Source organism: Camelus bactrianus, chromosome 22 (assembly GCF_048773025.1).
Source record: "Camelus bactrianus isolate YW-2024 breed Bactrian camel chromosome 22, ASM4877302v1, whole genome shotgun sequence".
Classification (NCBI taxonomy): domain Eukaryota; kingdom Metazoa; phylum Chordata; class Mammalia; order Artiodactyla; family Camelidae; genus Camelus; species Camelus bactrianus.
Genome location: NC_133560.1, coordinates 30,108,239 through 30,127,854, shown reverse-complemented (window position 1 = coordinate 30,127,854; position 19,616 = coordinate 30,108,239). Strand labels below are relative to the sequence as shown.

At 58.9% G+C, this 19,616-nt stretch overlaps 1 protein-coding gene across 6 annotated transcripts; it reads right to left on the bottom strand.

Annotated features, from left to right (window-relative positions):
• Positions 1 to 3,676: 3,676 nt before the first annotated feature.
• SGTA (small glutamine rich tetratricopeptide repeat co-chaperone alpha) lies at positions 3,677 to 18,416 on the bottom strand. Of its 6 annotated transcripts, none has more exons than XM_074351179.1 (14): positions 18,263 to 18,331; positions 13,303 to 13,505; positions 12,679 to 12,852; positions 12,336 to 12,473; positions 11,017 to 11,123; positions 10,721 to 10,805; positions 9,890 to 9,989; positions 8,984 to 9,088; positions 8,196 to 8,334; positions 7,532 to 7,594; positions 6,648 to 6,685; positions 6,053 to 6,142; positions 5,766 to 5,888; positions 3,677 to 4,915 (listed from the first exon to the last, which is right to left on the bottom strand). In XM_074351179.1, exons 4-13 carry the CDS (start codon positions 12,433 to 12,435, stop codon positions 5,774 to 5,776), a joined length of 942 nt encoding a protein of 313 aa, XP_074207280.1. In that variant the 5' UTR covers positions 12,436 to 12,473; positions 12,679 to 12,852; positions 13,303 to 13,505; positions 18,263 to 18,331; the 3' UTR covers positions 3,677 to 4,915; positions 5,766 to 5,773. The 6 variants fall into 6 exon arrangements, with proteins under 6 accessions (XP_074207280.1, XP_074207284.1, XP_074207282.1 ...); XM_074351183.1 differs by having other exon boundaries at positions 12,690 to 12,852; XM_074351181.1 differs by lacking the exon at positions 13,303 to 13,505 and having other exon boundaries at positions 18,263 to 18,337.
• Positions 18,417 to 19,616: the final 1,200 nt, after the last annotated feature.

The following is a 19,616-nucleotide window of genomic DNA, read 5'->3' as shown; positions in this document are numbered from 1 at the left end:
TTGGGGAGAGGTCGGGTCGAGTGGGGAAGCCAACGCAGTTTGGGGTTTTCAAGTTACCTAGGATGGGATGAAATCTTTGCTACGAAGATGCAGGGGCACTCTAGAGCCAGTGAACAAATTATTTTTGCTGGTGGCAAAATGGTTTGAGATATTTCTTTGACACATTTACCTGGGGCTTACTGTGTGCTGGTAACGCTGCTGGGCAGGCCGTCTCAGCCTGAGCACCGCCGACTTCTGAGGCCAGGAAGGCCTGCAGGGCGGCGCTGGGCGCTGGGCGCTGGGCTATGGGGCCAGGTGCCTGGCCTCTCAAGGCTCAACCCGCCCTGGAAGCTCTGTCCGAGTCATGATTTCTGCTGCGTCTGTGTTTACTTGCTGTTCTTAAAACCTCAGTGCGCCTCTGACAGGAATATTCAGAAATATCCTATTTCTAACTCGTGTGGGATGGAGCAGTAATTATCCACAACACACTTCTCATCAAGTCACATACAGCAGCCGCTGGCTCCTGGGGTGAGATGTTGACAGTTCCTCCTTTATTTTTTCCCTTTTCTTTTCCTCTTCCCCACGCTGCTACTGGTTCCCAAATGGAAAGTTTCTGGATCTTTCCTGAACACCTAGGCTGGGCATGGGGTAAATCTGGAGGAGGCTCTGCAGGACCTCCCAGTGCTGGACACACAGGATGCAGAAGGAACGGAGACTGTCTGAGAAGACCTAAGGGACACGCAGTTGCTCCTGGAAGATGCAGCTCAAATTACTGTGCTTCTCCAAGTGGGCTTCTCCAAACAGGGGTGTCACAGTCACCTGGGCTGCTTGTTCAAAGCATACAGCCAGCAGGCTGGCTACGTAAATTCAGCAGGACGCACAGAGTGGACCAAGGTCTCAAAGCCCGTGGGGCGGGGGGAGCAGCATTCCTGGTCCCCATCCACTCGGTGCCAGGAGCACCGGTCAAGTCCTGTCATCCAAAAATATCCCCAGCTGTGGCCCAGAGTCCTTTGCAAGGCAGGATTACCCTGTTGACAATCAGCTCCCTGGGTTGGAATGGGAGGGATGCGGGTACTGGTGATAAGGACCAGTGGCTCTACCGGCAGCCTGCGTGGGGACCGTTTGGCTCTCCCCTCCGCGCTGGGGGTCACCAGTGCCCCTTTGCTAACCGCAGATAAGGAGCAAACGGGCGTGACCGGCACCGCGGAGCACACAGATTTTGCCAGAGGCCTGTTGCAGGAGGCTGCTGGGGTTTTACCCTCTCCCTTCCAAAGAAGTCTTGCTGGAACTGATTGATGTAGACGGGGACCCACGTGGAGGAGGCGGGTGGGGCTGCGGAGGGGGCCTCACTAAGAACCCGAGAAGGCGAGCCTCCCACCAGACCTGGGCCCTGGTGACACACAGCTGCTCTTCCGTTTTGGAACTTTGGATGTGACTGCCCTTCACGGAGGCTGCGAGGCTGGGTGATCGGGCCGCTCTGATTGGCTGGGAGACTTAGCTAAGCTCAAGCCGGTGGCAGGAAGGCTCTAAGGCACCCCAATAACCCCCACCTCCTGACGGTCATGTCCTACACAAGCCCCTCTCAGAGGGTGTGGATGAGACCACTTCTAACTAACAGAAGAGGCGCTGACCACCATTCGCAAGACAGCATCACGTACCTAAGATTCCACCCTGCTGGCCCACTCCCTCGAGATGCTCTCCCCCTGCCAGCTTGGATGAATTAAGTGGCCGCGTGTAAGGCAGACTGTTGAGCCCAGGGATGTCCATGCCCGAATCTCCAGAACCTGTGAACAGGGTACCTTATATGCCAGTAGGGACTTTGCAGGTGGGACTAAATTAATGTCCTTGAGATGGGGGTGACCTCGGATTACCTGGGGCCGGTTGGGGACGGGGTCCAGTGCCACCACAAGGGCTGTTATAAGGAGGCAGAAGGAAACTGGACACACAGAGGGGCCATGGCAGAGGCAGAGACTGCAGCGACAGACCACAAGCCCAGGCCGCAGCCCCAGGCTGGGAGGGGCAGGAAGGCCTCTTCCCTGGAGCCTCCCTCCCCAGCACGCGGTCAGCGCAGCACTCGGCCTCAGCCTGCAACGTAGGGACTGAACTCTGCCCACAGCCTGCAGGCAGAAGAGAAGGTGGCCCAGCTGCACCACTGACCCAGAGAAACCGAGAAGTGACCGAGGTATTGTTTTAAGCCACTGAGTCTGGGATGCTCTGTTTTCCAGTAACAGACAACGGGTTCCAAAACTTCAGTAGGGTTTGACCCGACGCAGGCGGGTGCATCAGACAGCGAATGGGCCTCCTGGAGTCAGAGAGGTAATGCGCTCCCCACCCGGGCCTGTGGACTCCAAATACAATCTCTCCTCTGAAGACGCCTGGCGCACAGCAGGTGCTTGATAAATGTGACTCCTGTGACAGAGCCGTGGCTCGTTTATGTCCCCGTCAGTAGCAATGTTAAGTTTAAAACACTTTTTGAGTAGTTGAGTAGTTTCTTAAAGCCCTATGAATGAGTAAAATGTTTATAATCAAGGTTAAGGACCAGTTCCTAAGTTATATGGCCATAAAACAGGAATGAAGTTTTGATAAAGTGACACACACGGACAGACCGAGAGCACGACACTCAGTGAGAGAAGCAGACACAGAAGGACACAGTGTGTGAGTCCATGGATGTGAAACGTCCAGAACAGGCCAGTCCTCAGACACAGAGAGGGGGTTCCTGGTTGTCAAGGGCGGGGGAGGGGGTGGAGGTCACTAAAAATGGGGATGGCTTCTCTTTGGGTTGACAGAATATTCTAAGATTAAAGGGCGGTGATAGTAGTACAACATAGTGAATGTGCTAAAACCCACAGAAGTGGGTATTTTTAAATGGCAAATTTTATGTTACTGAATTATATCTTGATTTTTTAAAATGAACCATTTTGCTAAGCAGGTAGCTGGAGCTATGTAAATGCCAGGTCACGGCATTAACTCAGTGGCTCTCAAGAATTCTCTGCATAGAAGTCATCGAGATTCTGGGGAAACACCTGGGGAGCCCAAGGCCAGCGGGACCGCCTCCCGCACGCCCTCCAGCGGGGCCCACGCCAGGCAGCTGGGGTGGCGAGGGGGCTGAGGACCATGGCAGCTCTCACCCCCCACCCCTCAGCAGCACCAGGGATGGACCCTTCCTCCTCCCTGAACTTCCCTCTGTCCCTACTGGCCCCCATCCAAGAAGCAAAGAATAAGTCAAAGTAACCTCTGCAGGGCGGCAGCTCAAGGTCACCGGAGGCTGGAAGGACCACCATCAGTCCCCTGGAAGCCCCAGCCGGAGCAGGGGGCATTTCTAGCTTTCTGCTCGAAGGACGTAAAGTGCTTCCACAGCCCAATGGCCAGCTGGGAGCCGGGTACAGCCCCAGCGCCCCTCTACCTACCCCATGCGTTCCAGAACCTGGACAAGGCAGGGAGCGTCTCCTCCGGAGCCCCTGGAGGGACTCCGCCCTGGGAGACTTGTGTCTGACTTCTGGCCTCCAGAACAGACATGATGCATGTGGTTAAAAGCCACTGAATTTGTGGGGACGTTTCAGTGGCAACAGGAATTCACACAGGACCTGGCTCAGCGGTTCCAGGGTGACCCACTCAGGGTCCAGGCCGGGGGTCCTGGATGCTCAGAAGCAGGGAGGGTGGTGACGGTTGGAGAGGTCAGCACAGAAATGAGCAGAGGTCATGATGTCTATTTATTCCCCACACATTATGCTTGTCACCACGGCTAGCACTCAGGAGTTGGGACACATCACCAGACAAGTGCCTGACTGCGGGTGGCCCACCTCCGTATCGGTTCCTACAACACACATGGCACTGCAACTACCTCTCCGACCGCTGACACCCCCAGAAGCCGCCAAGGATCCAGCCAACCTCTCCTCCCAACCCGGCCAGGGCCACTGGGACACCCACACGGCCGCCGGCCCTGGGTCGCTCTCCTGAGAAGCAACTCTGGTGGCCGCCTCGCAACCTCAGGCCAAGACAGGTGGCACAGAGGCCCCACGGCCCCACCCTGACCAGGCGGAGAGCCCGCTGGGCAGGCGGACACCTGCAGGCAGAGGGCAGTGGCTGGGACACGGACAGGCGGGGACAGGCTCGGGGGCTGGGCCAAGGTCATGAGAACACCACATGGTCCAGTGGTCCTGAGCCCTGGGAAAGAGGATGGAGATCAGACAGGCGGCCGTCAAAATGCTTGACTGGAAGAAAAGTCCCAGAAACGGGTCCTGCGCACCCAGGACGTGGGCTCCCACCGGGCGCGAGGCGATGGAACCATCTTCTAGGAACCCACGACTGGAGTCCCTCCTGCGAGAGCCGGGCCCAGGGCCGGGCGAGGCTGGCAGTGAGCTTGTCCGAGCAGAGGCAGCGGGGGCAGCCAAGGTCCACTCAGAAAGCAGCTTCCCGTGGGCTGGGAGGCCCCTGAGGATGGACCGAGGGGGCGGGGGCTGCAGAAGGGGCTTCAAGGACACAGCATCCCCCGTGCACCGCTGCTCGGAGGGCCTGCCCCCCACCCCGGAATAGTCTAGAAAACAGTGACTGGGTTTTGGCAGGGGGGCGCTGGGAGGGAGATGGGTGCTGGTCTCTGCACTCACAGCTTGCTGGCTCTGTTTCGAGAAGGGTCTGGGGGCCGTGAGAGAGTACAAAAAGGGAGGGAAGGGTGGAGGCAAAAAAAAAAAAAATCCGTCTTAACATGCAGGTCGAATTTCTTTCTCTCTCGGGCAGTCCAACGGGAGAAGACGGCTTCCAGGCGGCGGCAGACATGGTGGAAGGACCCGATGTGTAGGGATGGCTGGAGGGAGGACACGGGGATGGCGGTCAGGAGATGGAGGAGGCCGCGCGGACGGGGACACAGCCACCGTCACAGGTGCTTCTGGAGGCCAGGTGCAGGAGTGTTGAGGAGGGTTCTCTGGGGACGTGGTTACAGCTGATAAACACAAAACTGACCTCAGATGCCTGTTGGTTTGTTTTTTCAAAAGAGCATTTAGGGAGGAGGGTATAACTCAGTGGCAGAGCTCGCGCTTAGCACGCACGAAGTCCTGGGTCCCATCCCCAGTGCGCCCATTAATAAACTAACAGACAAACCTGATGACTTCCGCTCAAAAAAAGTAAAAAATAAATGAATAAATAAAAAAGCATTAAGAAGACGAAGGAAAAGTACACAAAACATTAACATGTGTTGCTGTGAGTACAAAGATTAAAGTTGGTTTTGGCTACTCTTTTATGTTTTTGCCCTTTAAAAATTTTTTAATAAAAACCATGGTTAGATGTGTGAGGACAGATGACGACAGATAAAGAGGCTCCGTCAAAGCAGCGACAGCACCGCGTGGACAGGAGCACCGCCTGCACCCGCGACGGAGGTCACGACCCCGGGCACTAACCAAGCCAGCCAAAGCCACCGGGGACTCTTCTGGGACACCCGGGTGTATTTTTAAGCAACCGTGTAACATCTGCTCACAGCAAAAACACCCCCAGCCAACCAAGCAACCAAGCAAACAGACGATCACAAAGCCCAGGCAGGACACCCAGCGTCAGCGAGAGGCGGGCACCTCCCGCTCGAGCCCGGGGAGCAACCTGCCACCGGCCTCTCTGCGCGAGCCTCCCTGTGCCCGCCCGATGGGGGCTGTGGGGTCCCACCCTCATCTGTGTGACCCGCCTGAGTGGGAAGAGGGAGGGGGAATCAGGTGGGGACTCCTGGGAAGGAGATGCTGGCCGCGCACGCCCCCTCTAGCCCCGGGACTCAGGTGGGCGGCGCCCCCTCCAGCCCCGGGACTCACGTGGGCGGTCACTCCTGCTGGTCATCATTGCTGGCACTGGGGGTCCGACTCCGGATCTGACTTCGGAGCTGCTCTATCAACTCTGGATTCTGCTGCTGCATCTGCTGAGCAAACTGCTGGCCCCTGTAGGGGTAAGGGGGGTGCTCAGCCCAGGCCAGGGCACCCCCACCCCGGCCGCCTCCCCCACGTGTGCCTGAGGATGCCCGGGGAACACGCGGAGCCGATCCGTCTTCCCTTGGGGCTGAGCTCCACCCCACCTATGAGCCCCACTTGGCAGGTGGACTCACGCCTGGATGAGACTGGCCAGGTCATTCTGCGAGGGGCTGGTGCCGGGAGACCCCAGAGGGTTGTGGCCGCCCGAAATCATGCCGGACATGCTGTAGAGAGAGACTTGGACCCTCGAATGGCACAACCCCCTCCCCCTGGCCCCCCACCCCCACCCTGGGCCCAGCCTGCTCTCTACTGCGGCCCGTCAGTTTCACCAGCTTTCCCAGGAACGTCCTTTTTGGATTAAGGACAGGGATTCTCAACGGCACAACTTTGTCCCCCAGAGACAATGGCCGATGCCTGTGACACAAACGGCCACACATATGGATCCACTTATACAAAACGTCTAGCACAGATAAACCAGCAGAGACAGAGGGGGTCTGTGGTTGTCAGAAGCTGGGGGGCCTGGGGGGTGACTGCTGATGGGAATGGGGCTTCTTTCTGGGGTGATGGATGTTCTGGAACTAGATGGTGACAACAGCTATGTGACACTGTAAACATACTTGACATCACGCAACTGTAAACGTTAAAATGGCTAAAACGGTGAATTGTAGCAATCTTTCACCATAAAAGCAGCTTAACCATAAACCCTGGAGGAGAACGGCTGTCACTTACAGCTGCTGAACTTGGGGGTTGTTCATGAGGTTTGATGCCTGAAGAAAGAACAGACCTGTCACAAAGAGCAAGCTCCCAGAGCATTCTGTCGGCACTGCAAGCACGAGGCCTCCAGCCGAGCACCCGGGGCCTGCCTGCCCTCCTCCGTGCACTGGGACCCCCCCGCTTTCCCACCCCGATCTGCTGTAAGAGACTCCAGGCACCGCGTCAGCCTTCCCGGACCCGGGACACTCCTGGAGAGTCAGCGTCCAGGTTTGCTCTGTGGATAAACACCATCACCCTGGACGCCTTCCTGCATCAACTCTTTCCCATTGGGATCATCTCCTTGGGGCTCAGGTCAACGTGTGGCTAGGAAGGAAGCCAGGGGGGCGCCCCCAGGCCACAGCTCTGTCCGTAATGGGCCAGAGAGCACCCCTGGCCAGCCTCAGCCCCATCCACCTGCCCTAAGAGCGCCTGGGCATGGCTGGTGCTGGGGGTCGGGTCCTCTCTCCTGGACCGTCTGAGACCCAGTGCCCTGAGAGCCCACAGTGCAGCCCGAGGTCCCACAAGACCACCTAGGGAGGGACGGTCTGTGCGGCGCAAGCTGGGTGCCTGCTCTCCGAGGACATCTTTAAGTCTCTGGCCCCAGGAGGCAGTCCTTCCTCTGTGGGGCACCGTGCCCTCCCTGCGCTGTCCCATCTAAACCCCTGGAAGCAGGCGCATCTATACCACAAGGGGGCCAAGCTGGGGATGGAGTGGGGACGGAGATTTCCCGGGTTACTTTATCTGGCTGGGAGAGGTAGGTTCAGCTTGTCCTCTGAGCTGGGCACTGAGGGTCCAACTGGGGGGCCACCTGACAGCACATGTCTGTGGTTATCTGACTGCAAACGGGGCGGGGGGGTTACCATGCTCATGAAGCTCGGGTTGTTGAGCAGGCCTGCGATGTCAAAGCCGCCAACACCTCCTGTCTGTGGGTGAGAGAAGCCCCAGTGAGTGGGCTCTGGCTCGCAGGAACGGAGCGCTGAGGTCCCCTGTGGGGCAGACTGGGAACCCGGGCAGCCTGGATGGTGCTCCAGAGAAAACATGCGGCGCGGGCCACCCAGGAGAGCTCGACTTCCCCATTCCGACGCGCACCTGGGGCGGGGATGGCCCCTCCCGGGGCCAGGGTGGTGGTGGGGCAACCTCTAGGGACTGTCAAAGCCCGCTCAGGGCGACCTCTCACGTGCAGACTGCCCTGCAGAGCCCCCTCCCCCTCCCCCAGGGGCTCCCGCACCCGGCCCGTCCCCTGCCCCGGTCAGCTGGCAGCCCCTGTGCCCCCACCTGGCCACCCCTCCCCTGGGAAGCACAGCAAAGGCCCCTCCCTCTGCCTCCTGGCTGAGCCCGGGGCTTCCCTATGTGACGTGTGCCCCCACCCGTTTCTTCATCTTTCACGACAGGACAGGGTTAAATGGATGCCAGGCCCCCAAGGCCGGAGACGTTCTTCACACAGTTAAGCCTGGCCTTCCACTCACAGGCCGCAGGAAGCCAGCCTGGCCGCCCACCCCCAGCCCGGCCCCCGGGGGAACTCACAGGACTGGGCGCCTCTCTCAGCCTCAGCTCCGCGACCTTGAGGTTGGACTTGTAGGTCTCGTTGTCGGGGTCCAGCTCCAGGGCCTTCCGGTAGTAGGCCACGGCCTCCGTGTGCTTGTTCAGGCTGGACAGCGCCAGGCTGCGGGGGAGACGGTGGGCGTGGAGGGGGCGCCAGTAGGCCACCTGCCCTCCCTCCCCCCAAACTGCTGGGGGTCACTATCCTCATCCAGTCTGGGCCAGGAGGTGGCGGGCGGGTGGTCAGAACTCCTCCCCAGCTCCTGGCAGAGCTGAACCGCAGGCCTGCCCTCTGACCACACCTGAGTTTATCCTCTGAGAAGCCTCAGGAAGGGCTGCTCGGATCAAGGGGTGGGAACTCACCCCAGATCCCCCAGGAGGGAGGGGGCACTGGAGACATCATAAACCTTCCAACAGTGAGACTGGAGACTGTCCCCACCGGCGACGGTGTCTGTGTGCCAGGTGGGGGTGCACCCCCAACCCCACAGGGCAGGCCCTCCCCAACCTCGCCCTCTGCCTCATCTGCTCTCTGCGTCCTTCACAATGAGCCGCTAAACGTTCCATGAGCCTACCAGTGGATCGCTGTGCCCAAGGAAGGGGTCATGGGACCCTGATTTATAGCTGGTCCCTCAGCTCAGGGAACAGCCCGGACTTGTCACTGCTGTGTGAGGCGGGGCGGAGTCCTTACCCTGTGGGGTCTGCATGACTCCAGGCAGAGAGTGTCAGAACTGGACTGCCCTGGGGACAGGAGGGGCAGGGCGGCCGGCACTCACCCCATCCGGCCGTAGGCTTTGCTGTAGGACGGGTCTATGCAGATGGCCCGCTCGCAGTCCTGCACCGCCCCGGCGTAGTTGCCCAGTTTGCTGTAGGCCGCGGCTCTGCAGGAGGCAGGGCAGGGCAGTCGGGGAGCTGGGCCCTCACGGGGGGCAGCCCTGGTCTCCCTTGCTGTCAGACAGACCCGGGCTCTGCTGTGTCTGCAGGGCGCCATTCCGGGCGCGGGGGGGAGGTTCACAGGGGACACAGGGCTGCAAGGGGCAGTGGCCACAGCGCTTGGGGCCCCCGGGGCTTGGAGCCCACGCCCAGCTTATGTAGCCAGGCTCCTCAGTGTTATCTTTCTCATCCGAATTTCCACCTTGTGTCTCTTCCAATCATGGAAGGACAGAAAGGAGTCAGGCAAGAGACACAGGGAGGAGCAGCTGGGCTGGGCGGTCGGAGGGTACAGGGAGCCCTCTGTCCAATCTGTGCCACTTCCCTGTGACTCTAGACTTGTCCCCCAGGAAGCATTTAAAAACAGAGCCCAAAGCACAGAGTGGCTCCCCCTGGGTGGGGGGACAGGCTCGACCGGCCCCCACCTCTCTGATGCCTGGCCACTCCCACGGCTACTCCATCCTCGGCCCTCTTTCCACTCTGAGCCCCCGGCCCTGGCACATCCTTTATGGGCAGGCCAGGCATGACTCTCATGGTCAGTGGTGACACCACCACAGGCACCGTACCCGAATCCTGGGGCACCACCCCGTCCACGCAGACACTTGCTGCCTACCTTTGGCGTCCCTGATGCTCGGCCATACCTCGCTGGCCACCTGGCACGGGCTTGGGATTTGGGACAGTGGCTGGGCTGTCACACACCTTGGAACCAACACCCCTCCCATCTGCCTGGGGATGCGCAGCCCGGCCCGCACCTGTTACAGAAGTAGACGGCGTTGGCGGGGTTCAGCTCGATGGCTTTCCCGTAGAAGTGCACGGCGGCCTCAAAGTTCTCCGCCTTCATCTGCTCGTTCCCTGAAGAGAAAGGGGAGACGTTCCATCAGACCCCGAGGCCTGGGCCGTCACTCCTAGCTCTCCCGGCTTCTACATGAAGGTGTGAGACGTCGAGTGGCAGGATGTGGGCTGGTGGTGCTGGCGTGAGGAGGAGGGTGAGGTTTGCGTCCAGCGCGGGCCCGGCCTGACCCTCACTGTGTCACTGCTCTGGCCATGGTATTTGGGAGCCTAAATCGCAAACACTGTCACTTCCGCTTCTTCCTTCAGAAACAGCCCTGTTTTAACTAATGTAAGTCAAGTACCATGAAACTCACACTACGAAAGTGTACAACTCGGTGGTTTTTAGTACACTCAGAGTTGTCCAACCCTCACCACTATCTAATTCCAGAACATTCCATCAGCCAAAATAAAGCCCTGTCCCCATCAGCATCACCCCCACCCCCCAGCCCCTGACAGCCAGGAGCCCCCTCCCTGTGTCTGTGGACTGGCCTGTTCTGGACGCCTCACATCCGTGGACTCACACGCTGTGTGTCTGCTTCTCTCCCTGAGCGCCGTGCTCTCAGGGCCCGGCCCCGTGGGAGCGGGTGTCAGGGCTGCTCTCCTGCTCACGGCTGAGCGATGTCCCGCGTGTGGAGGGCCGTGATGTGGGCATCGCTCAGCAGCTAAGGGGCTCCAGAGCCCAGGACCAGCTGGCCTCCACCCTCCCACACCACGGACAGGCCAGGTGGGCGAGGTGCCCGGCGGCCTCTTACCTTCGGTTTTGAGGCGCTCCGCCTCGGCCGAGTCCTCCTCCGAAGGGGGGCTTCGCTGCGGGCTCCTTAGGTCCTGCGGCAGCTCCTGGCCCGAGTGAAGGCCAGCTGTTTGAGGGACAGCAGGGAACCACCGCCTCCTCCTTCCAGCCCGGCACTTCTGGCCTCCCCCACAAGGACAGCCGAGCCCCGAGGGAGAGCGTCTCAGGCCCTCGGGCCCCGCGGTGCCCAGCATCCTGGGAGAGGACGCGGCCTGGCCCGGGCACTCAGGTCCCAGCGCCAGAAGCCCCGAGACTCACCCTGTTCGCCACGGCCGCTTCGAAGATTTCCGGCAGAGTCTGAGGGAGTGCAAGGTCGCTGTCCTCCACGGTCACCCCAAAGGCAGTCTCCAGGCACTGGATTGCAACTGCCAGGGGACAAAGGTGTGCTCTTCTGAAACTGACCCCCAGTTTACGGCTTTGGAGGACAGCGCTGCCACTCTCTCTGGAGCGCGTTCGCTGAGGCCTCGGGACGCATCGGGTCCCACCTATCCCCCCTATAGGTCCTGGTTTTGATTCCTGGAGGAACTCGGGACGGACATGCCCCTGGAGCTCTGAGGGCAGAAAGGAGGGAAGACGCTGTCCCCTCCCAGCGGGGCTCAAATGGTGACATCAGGGCTCTCTGTGGGGCCATAAAGCTGTGGCCGCCTGGCTGGGGGCCTCGGGGGCTCAGCGCGGCCTGGAGCGCCTCACGACAGGTGAGGTGCCTGGGTCGCTCTGTCTGGCTCTCGGGGAATCTGGCCAGAGCCTGAGGCTGGCCCGCCCTGTCTGCACGACCGGGCGGCTGCATGATGGCTCACAGGATGGCAGGGCCAGACCCTGCAGCCGCCCACCCACCCCAGTGGCTTAGGTCCCCATAGGGCCCACCCCTGCCCCTCTGCTCCACCCCAGGACACCAGGGCTGCCTCCTCTGGGGGTGGGACCCTCTCAGCCCTGGGCCCTGACTCCACAGTCACTCCACCCCCAGGAGAAGCCCCAGCGATGGGTCCTCAGCCCGACCCTGGGCTCCTGTTCACAAAGACCTGTGGGGAGGGGGAGGGGTGGTGAGTGGCACGCTGAGGACCCTCAGCTCAGCTGAGCAAGGCAGAGGCCCTCCCCGCCGGGCGGGGACGAGGTTCCTGGGACAAGGGCACAGAGGACTGGGTGCCTGAGGACCCTGACCCTGGTCAGCCACCCCTGCCGTGCAGCCAGGCACCCAGCGGGCTGGCAGCAGGTCTGGCCCAGGCTCATGAGCCTTTCCCCTTTGACTAGTACAGACACACACGATGGGGGTGGGGTGGAGAACCTTCTGGAATCGCACTTCCACTTAAGTGGAGATAAAGAAGATACCTGTAGGAGGCCCAGGGAGGTGCAGCCCTGCGCGGGGGAGAATCCTGGGCGGGAGCAGGACAGGCTGGTCCCTGAGCCTGCCTGGGGCTCGGTGGCCTCACCTGGGACAAGGATGCAGCTGGCACCTCGGGCTGGTCAGATGTGCCAGCCCATCACTCCCACCCGTGACAGGCCGAGGTGCTCATGAGGGGTGGAAGGGAGATTGGGAGCTGGGGGGGGGGGGGGCTCGCATCCTGGTGGCCTGCACGTACCTTCCAAGCTCTCCTGGGCGTCGGATGAGAGCCCCCCGTGCCGGAGCTGGTCATGCAGGAACCGGATGATGGCGTAGGCCAGGCGCTTCTTATTATCCATTTTGAAATGGAAAGAGATGAGGCCTGGGGTTTCAGGACCTGAGGACGTGGACAAGGGGGTGAGGACGGGACAGCCGCACAGGGGGCCTCTCTGCCCCCGCCCCAGCCCTCCTGCTCCAGGCCCTCCAGGCCCCTCAGGAGCCACTGTAAACTCACTGGCTAATTCACCTGCCTGACAGTGAGGCAGAAACGTTAAGTGTCCACACTTCACAGATGAGAAGCCCAGAGCCCCTCACACTCCCACCTGATTCTAACCCAGGGGTGATGCAGCCCTGGGCCTGGTGGGTGTCCCCCTTCACCAACTGGGCAGGGCTGGAGGGTGGTCCCCAGGCACACGGAGGGCCAGCCACAGCCACATCTGCTGCTTCTCTGTGCCTGGGACACCAAAACGGTCCAACAGTTTCTGAGCCCCGAACACCTGGGGGACAGACACCACCCATGTGGGTCACACAAGGACCACTGGTGGGCCTGAGCAGACCCCAGGGCCAGAGGGCCCAGCTCCCCTCCCACGAGCTGTAGTGCTAGGCTGGGCAGGACGCTGGTGACGTCTGGGGACAGGTGTGGTCGTGACTGGGGGGCTCCTGGCGTCGCGTGCTTGGGCAGGGATGCTGCTGGGTCGAGGCGTAAACCCTACAGGAGAGTGAGCGCAGGAGCGGGGGGTCCAACCCCGGAGGGCTGGCCCGGTGCCCTCCCCAGGACCACCTCCCCCTCTGGGAGGGTGCCGCACGCTTGTCCGAGGCCGAGCAGGACCGGGGCGGCTGGGACCTGTGGTGTGAAGCCTCTCGGTCCCCGTAAAATGCCCTGTGGGATGAGCAGCCTGTGTGTCCAGGAGGTCGAGGGGTGGCCTCCTGGGCGAGTTATCACTGACCGGTTGTCCACTGGCAGCAGTGAAATCAAACCGGGAGGAACAAGGCCTAACCCCCCGGGCTCTGCACGCTGGCCGACAGCAGACGGGGCGATGCCAGCCCTCAGCACTTCCGAGTCCCGGGCAGGTGCAGTCAAGACGCGACGCCAGCCATGCTCAGGGCGCTTTGTTTCTGCTTCGTGAAAAACTACATCCGTAGACAGCTGCTGCTCGCAAAAGGGCAAGAAGCAGACACAAAGGGCCACGTGGCATGCGATCCCATTTATGCGAAACGTCCAAGAGGCAAGCCCACAGACAGCGGGGTTTGCGGTTGCCAGGGGCTGGGGGAGGGGATGGGGTTTTTCTGGGGGTCATGGAATGTTCTGGACTTAGTGGTGATGGTTGCACAGCATTGCGAATATACTAAAACCTACTGAATTTGATTGTACGTGAATCACATCTCAAATTTTAGAACGGAAGCCTGTCAGGCAGCTGTGTTTTGGACAGCTGGACAGGGAGTTCTGCCACCCCCGGGAAGCTCTCTGGGGACGGTCATGAGCTTCCTCCCCCATTTCTGGATACAATGAGCCTTTACCAAGCAAGGGCCTTTGGCCCAAGAGCGTCCCTGGAACTGGGAGGTCTGAGATCAGGACATGACAGAGCCCAGAGGACAAACAGCCAGTCCCAGATCCCGAGGACCTCAGGGCCGACACAGAGAGGCCCATGGAGACAGAGCGCCACAACCTGCTAGTTTTGAAGACAGTGAGGCCCCAAAAGGCCAGGAGTCTCCCCAGCTGAACCAGCTGGCCGACGCCCAAAATGTCAACGTTCTTGTGTTTAACGGATATTTAAAATATAAACAGATAATTGTTGCCACAGATAGCATCACTCACAACAGCCGAAAGGTGGACACAACCCAACGTCCACGGATGGATGATGGACAAACACATGTGGTCCCTCCACATGGTGGACCATCACTCAGCCTTAAAAAGGAAGGAGATTCTGACACCTGCTACAAGACAGATGGACCTGGGGACATGAGTGATGCTCAGTGAGAGAAGCAGACACAGAAGGGCAGATACGGTCTGATTCCACTCACAGGAGATCCCTGAAGGAGTCACATCCAGAGACAGGAAATAGACAGTGGGGCTGGGGCTGGGAAGTGGGTGTTTCATGGGGACAGAGCTGCAGTTTGGGAAGATGAGAAAGTCCTGGAGACGGTGGTGGGGATGGCGGCACAACAGTGTGAGTGTGCTTAACGCCGCTGAGCTGTGCTCTCACAAGTGGTTACGATGGTGAACTATACCACACCTATTTTACTGTAATTAATGGTTCCTTCTGTGGGGGACTGTGCACTGTAGGGTGTTTAACAGCATCTCTGGCTTTTGATGTCCTCTGGGAGCGGGGGATGGGGTGAGGGTGGGGGGCAGAACCACTCGGGGTGACACCCCCCCCAGGGTTAGGAGTTTCCACTGACACCAGGAGACTGTTCCACACTCATCTAACCTACTGCGGTCCCAGAGTGCCACACATACTTAAGTACACACCTGAGTGGGAGAGGGAGGAGGTGACTCAGACACTGGGGGTCACCCTGGTTTACAACATCTGATCTTGGGGTAGTTTATCCTGGTGTGTAGTGTGAGCAGGGATCAAACTCGATTTTTTCCCAAATGATGAATGCAGGGCCTGCCCCCTCAGCACCACTGACACCGGAGGCAGGGTCACTCTCTGTGCTGGGGGGTAGCCTGGGCACCGTGGGGTATGGAACAGCATCTCCGGCCCCCTCTTCCATTGGTGACAACCACAAAGGTCTCCAGACATCCCCAAGTCACCCCTAGTTGAAAGTCACCGATCAACGCTGCATGGGAAAAACAAAGGTCACCACAGGTCGGGTTTTCTGTCCACATGACTTTGCCGCAAACTTTCAGCAAATCTTGTGGGTTTCAGAACTGCAGGTCAGGGACCGTGGGTCCACGACAAGGACCCAGCACCTGCACAAAATCGCTGGAGGCCCTTCATCCCCGGCCTGCCTGCTCCTCACTTTGCCGGCCCAGCCTGATGCGAGGATCTGCTTTTCCCCGATGGCCACTGGGCGCTGGGGTCTTAGGAACAATCCTGACTTGTCAGGCTTTGGCTGCTGGACAGAACCCTCGGAGGGCCCACGCTCCCCGCGAACAGCGAGGGCTCTGTGAGGCTCAGACCAGAGGTGCGGGTCTGCAGGCGCAAGCCCGGCCAGGGACAAACGCCGGCCGCAGGGCCCCGTACCAGTGCCTCCCGTGCCTGTGGGACCCCTGCCGGCTCTCAGCCCACCTTTCATCATCTCATTAAAACCTCCCAACCGCGATCCCTTTTACTTCCCTGCGCACAACCGACCATTCAAAGGAAAAACAGCAGGTCTCACCACCATGAGTGACCCGGCCTCCAGGTAGGAGCACCCTTGCTCTGAAGGGCTCCCACCCCTGCGGGGTGCCCCACCCAGCCCCCACCCCAATTCCAGCTCTCCTCACAAGCACGCAGGTGTGCAAGCTAGTCCTCTCTCCCCTTCCAGGATACCGCAGGTCTCGGAGAAACACTGCCCCAAGAGCAAGAACTCGGGCTTCAGCCCGCTCCCCATAGCACAGCCGTGCTTCCTTCTCAGATGCTGGCAGGCCGTCACCCCCACAGACCCTGGGCACACGTGGCCCCTCCCAAACCTGCTGGTTCCGCTCAACACAACTGCTCCCACCATCTGGGAAACACCTCCTCCTCCTCAGCAGCAAGCTGGAAGGTTATCTACCCAGATGGTGGGAGGCCTCTTTTTTGGGGGGGCAATTAGGCTATTTATTTATTTGTTGTTTTTAATGTCAATACTGGGGTTTGAACTCACAACCTCATGCATGCTAAGCACACATTCCACTACTGAGCTATATCCTCCTCCCAAGGACGGCCTCTTCTTCCAGCAAAGCCCACGTCCCAGTCTTGCTTCTGGTTCGGCCTCTCCTACGAGGCTTCCCAACTCTCTCCTGGCCTGCTCACCCCTGCCCCCCCCAGGACCATGAGATGTTGGACAGATCTCCTCCTGCTAGGACCCCAGCACTCAGCGGTCCCTATGCATTCAGGAAAACCTTGGGTCCTGGTCGAGTTCAAAGTCACATGACCGAGTTCCTGGGGGGGGGCATTTCGCTTGGGTCTCAGTTTTCTCTTTAGCAGAGGAGATAACAAACCTTGTGACTTGCCTACCTCCCCACTGTCCCCTGTATGCTATCCCCCTCACTAAGCAGGGGCCGCTGGGACCAGCGTGGGGTCTCAACCAAAAAAAAAAAAAAGTGCAGAAACAAGTAAGACTACAGCTTTCAATCCCAGGCAGAGCTTAACCTCACTTAGAGACACTCGCCCTTCCAGGAAGACTGAACTATAAACCTCAGGAAATCCTCAGAGTGCCCAGGACTCTCCAGGCCCTGAGCTGAGTGTTAGACACACAACAGCTTATTTCACGGGTCAGCAAACATTTTCTGGAAAGGACCAGAGGGAGGACATACAGCTTCCCAGGCCACAGGTGACATGTATGGGATTGGGTGGTCTGTGTTCCCACGCAACCTCACTCACAGAAACAGGCTGCAGTGGGATTTGGCCCCCGGGGTTACAGTCCCATTCTACAGAACAAGAAACTGAGACTCAAAGAGTTGGGGGGCACCACTCCAGGCCAGCCGGCGAAGATGCAAATCAGTAGCCTTGAACCTGCAGCTGATTCCAGAGCCTCAACTCCAAAGTGCCCTTTACTCTCACCCCACAGAAGTAGGCAACCACACAAAACTTGGCACTTGATTTCCTGTCAGTTCACACGCCCCGCCCCCTGTGGAGCCCATGGGTGAAGAATCACTAGGCCAGGGTAGGACTGAACTTGGGCACTATGAACGTTTGGGGCTGGACCGTTCTCTGTGGGGGCATCTTGGGCATTGTGGGGTGTGGAGCAGCCTCCTTGCCCTACCCACTGGATGCCAGGAGCCCCTCAGCTGTGACAGCCACAGATGTCCCCAGACATGGCCCAGTGTCCCCTGAGAGGACAATTCACAGGTCTAGGGAGAGGAAAAGCAGACAAAAAAAATAATCAGAGAGAAACAAAAGAACATGGGGATACCACTCAGCAGGGATGCAGTGTGGGCACGTGTTTCCTGGCCCCTAATAATAAAAAAACTAGCTGTTCTTCAGGAAGCTCTAGAAAAGTAGCAGGAAGTGATTAAAGAATGTTCCCCATGTATTTAACCTCACAAGGACCCTAAGAGGCATACACTGCTACAGTCCCGATTGTAGGAAGAAAGGAGAGCAGGAAAGAGGGAGCGACTTGTCCAAGCTTACAGAGTAAGCCTGTCAAGAGGCGGAGGAGCGGCCCTCAACCCGACTTCTCCCACCTCGAGCACAAGACGCAGAAGACCCTCCGTGTGAATTCAGACTAACCACTGCTGACCCCTTTGAGCCCCGACTTGGCGCTGGGGGCCCTGTGGCTTTAATCCTCCCGGGAAGCCCCCCAGCCCAGGCAGGGACTGTGACGACGCCCGTTTTACAGAACGGGGGCAACTGAAGCTCCGAGAAGCCGAGAGGCGGGCCAAGGTCACCCAGGTGGGGAGTGGCGGCGATGGGACAAGAGCCCCGACTTGAACCCCACGAATTGGGGCCCCCAATTCAAAAGGACCGTGTTTCCGGGAAGCAGCCCTCATCCAGCGAGCGCTCACGACGTGCGGGGCACTTTACCTCCCGCGGTCCACATACAGGCCTGCGAACACGCATTCCTCGGGCCTGGGGTCCGCGCGAGGGAGACCTGGGGCCGGCAAGGGCCTGCCGGACGCCGCCCGGCCTCAGTTTCCCCCCGCGCCGCCCACTCACTGCACCCTGCGGATCGCAGCCACTCTGGCCCCAGACCGACGTCCTCTTACAGGCCCTGGAACCCCCGGACTCCCGAAGCGCGGGCCTCAGGCCTGTGCGGCTCAGCGCCGAGCCCCTCACTCACCTCTCAGGCAGCCGAACCCCGACCCACCGACGGCCGCGCCTGCGCACCGCGGCGCCGCCCGGCCCCGCCCCCCCCACCGCGACGCCTGCGCGGAAGGAGAAAGCGCCCGCCGACGCTCATTCTGCGCAAGCGTGCCAATTATCAAGGCAGGAGTGAAAGGAAGTGACGCAATTTAGAAGCCGGGCCGAATTGGTCGTTGAGGCAACTGACCTCTGCGACCGAACGGAGGCCGGAAATCAGGACTGACTCGTCCTCTACAGCCGGGATGGAGTGGTGCATGGTGGGACGGTGGTGGACTCTGGCTGGTTGGCAGAGCCCGCCACGTGGTGCAGCTGCGTTTGGGTCTCTGGCGCCCAGAGCATCACAGGCGCTCTTTAAATGGGAGCGACTGTTACCCAGTCACCGTCTTTGTTCATTTATTCATCCACCCATCCACCCACAAGTGCATTCTTTCATTCATTCAATCCATAAGAGTAGAGCAATACAGAGATATTTGTTTACAACAGGTGCCTAACAATCAAATATTGCACACCAACTATAAAGACCAGAAAAATGCTTGCTTTCATTATCTTTTATTGGGGTGGACAAACTATAAACTAGTAAGCTAGTACATAAATGAACAAATTTTACTTAATGACAAGCGCTATGAAGAAAAAATGGGGTATTGTGATTGGGGAGGTAAGTTGGCTGGGATAGTTAGGGAAGGCCTCTTTGTCATGTGTGGATTTGGAGAAGGGGGCGGGCTGCGGGGCGGGGGTGGGGGGCAGGAAGAGCTCCAGGTACAGGAAACAGCGAAAATGAAAACTAACGTAGAATAAAGGTTGAAGTCCTAAAGAGAGAAAAAATCAAGGGCGGGTAATGAGAAATTCCCTATTTAATGACCGCCATTAGCATTAAAGTTGCCAGAAGTGTTCTCCCAATTCATTTTTATCCTACTTAAAACGCAAGCACGTGTAACATGCTTGGTTATTTTCATTTGTTTTGCAGAAACAAAGGAGGTGGGTTTGGGGGCCAGTTTAATTCTTGTTTTTTTTTTCCTGCGTACCTTAGACGGTTCAAGATTTTGTTCTAACCGACAACACTAGATATAGGTCAGGCAGTTGCGCTGTTCCAAAACACCTGTTGTTTGAGGTCCTGGCTTCGTTCACTGAAGCTTTCTCGATATACTCACTTGCTTACATTTGTGATTTTAAAGAAGTGTATGTTTAATTTAATTGATTAACTGAATTTAGCTGACAAATGTGGCTCACTTTCTCTGTTCATCAGATGCTAAGAACCTGGGCAGGATGCTGGGAATGAGATGAGCGCCTGAGATGTGGTAAGCGGTCACTAAAGGAGGACCTTAGATGAGGGA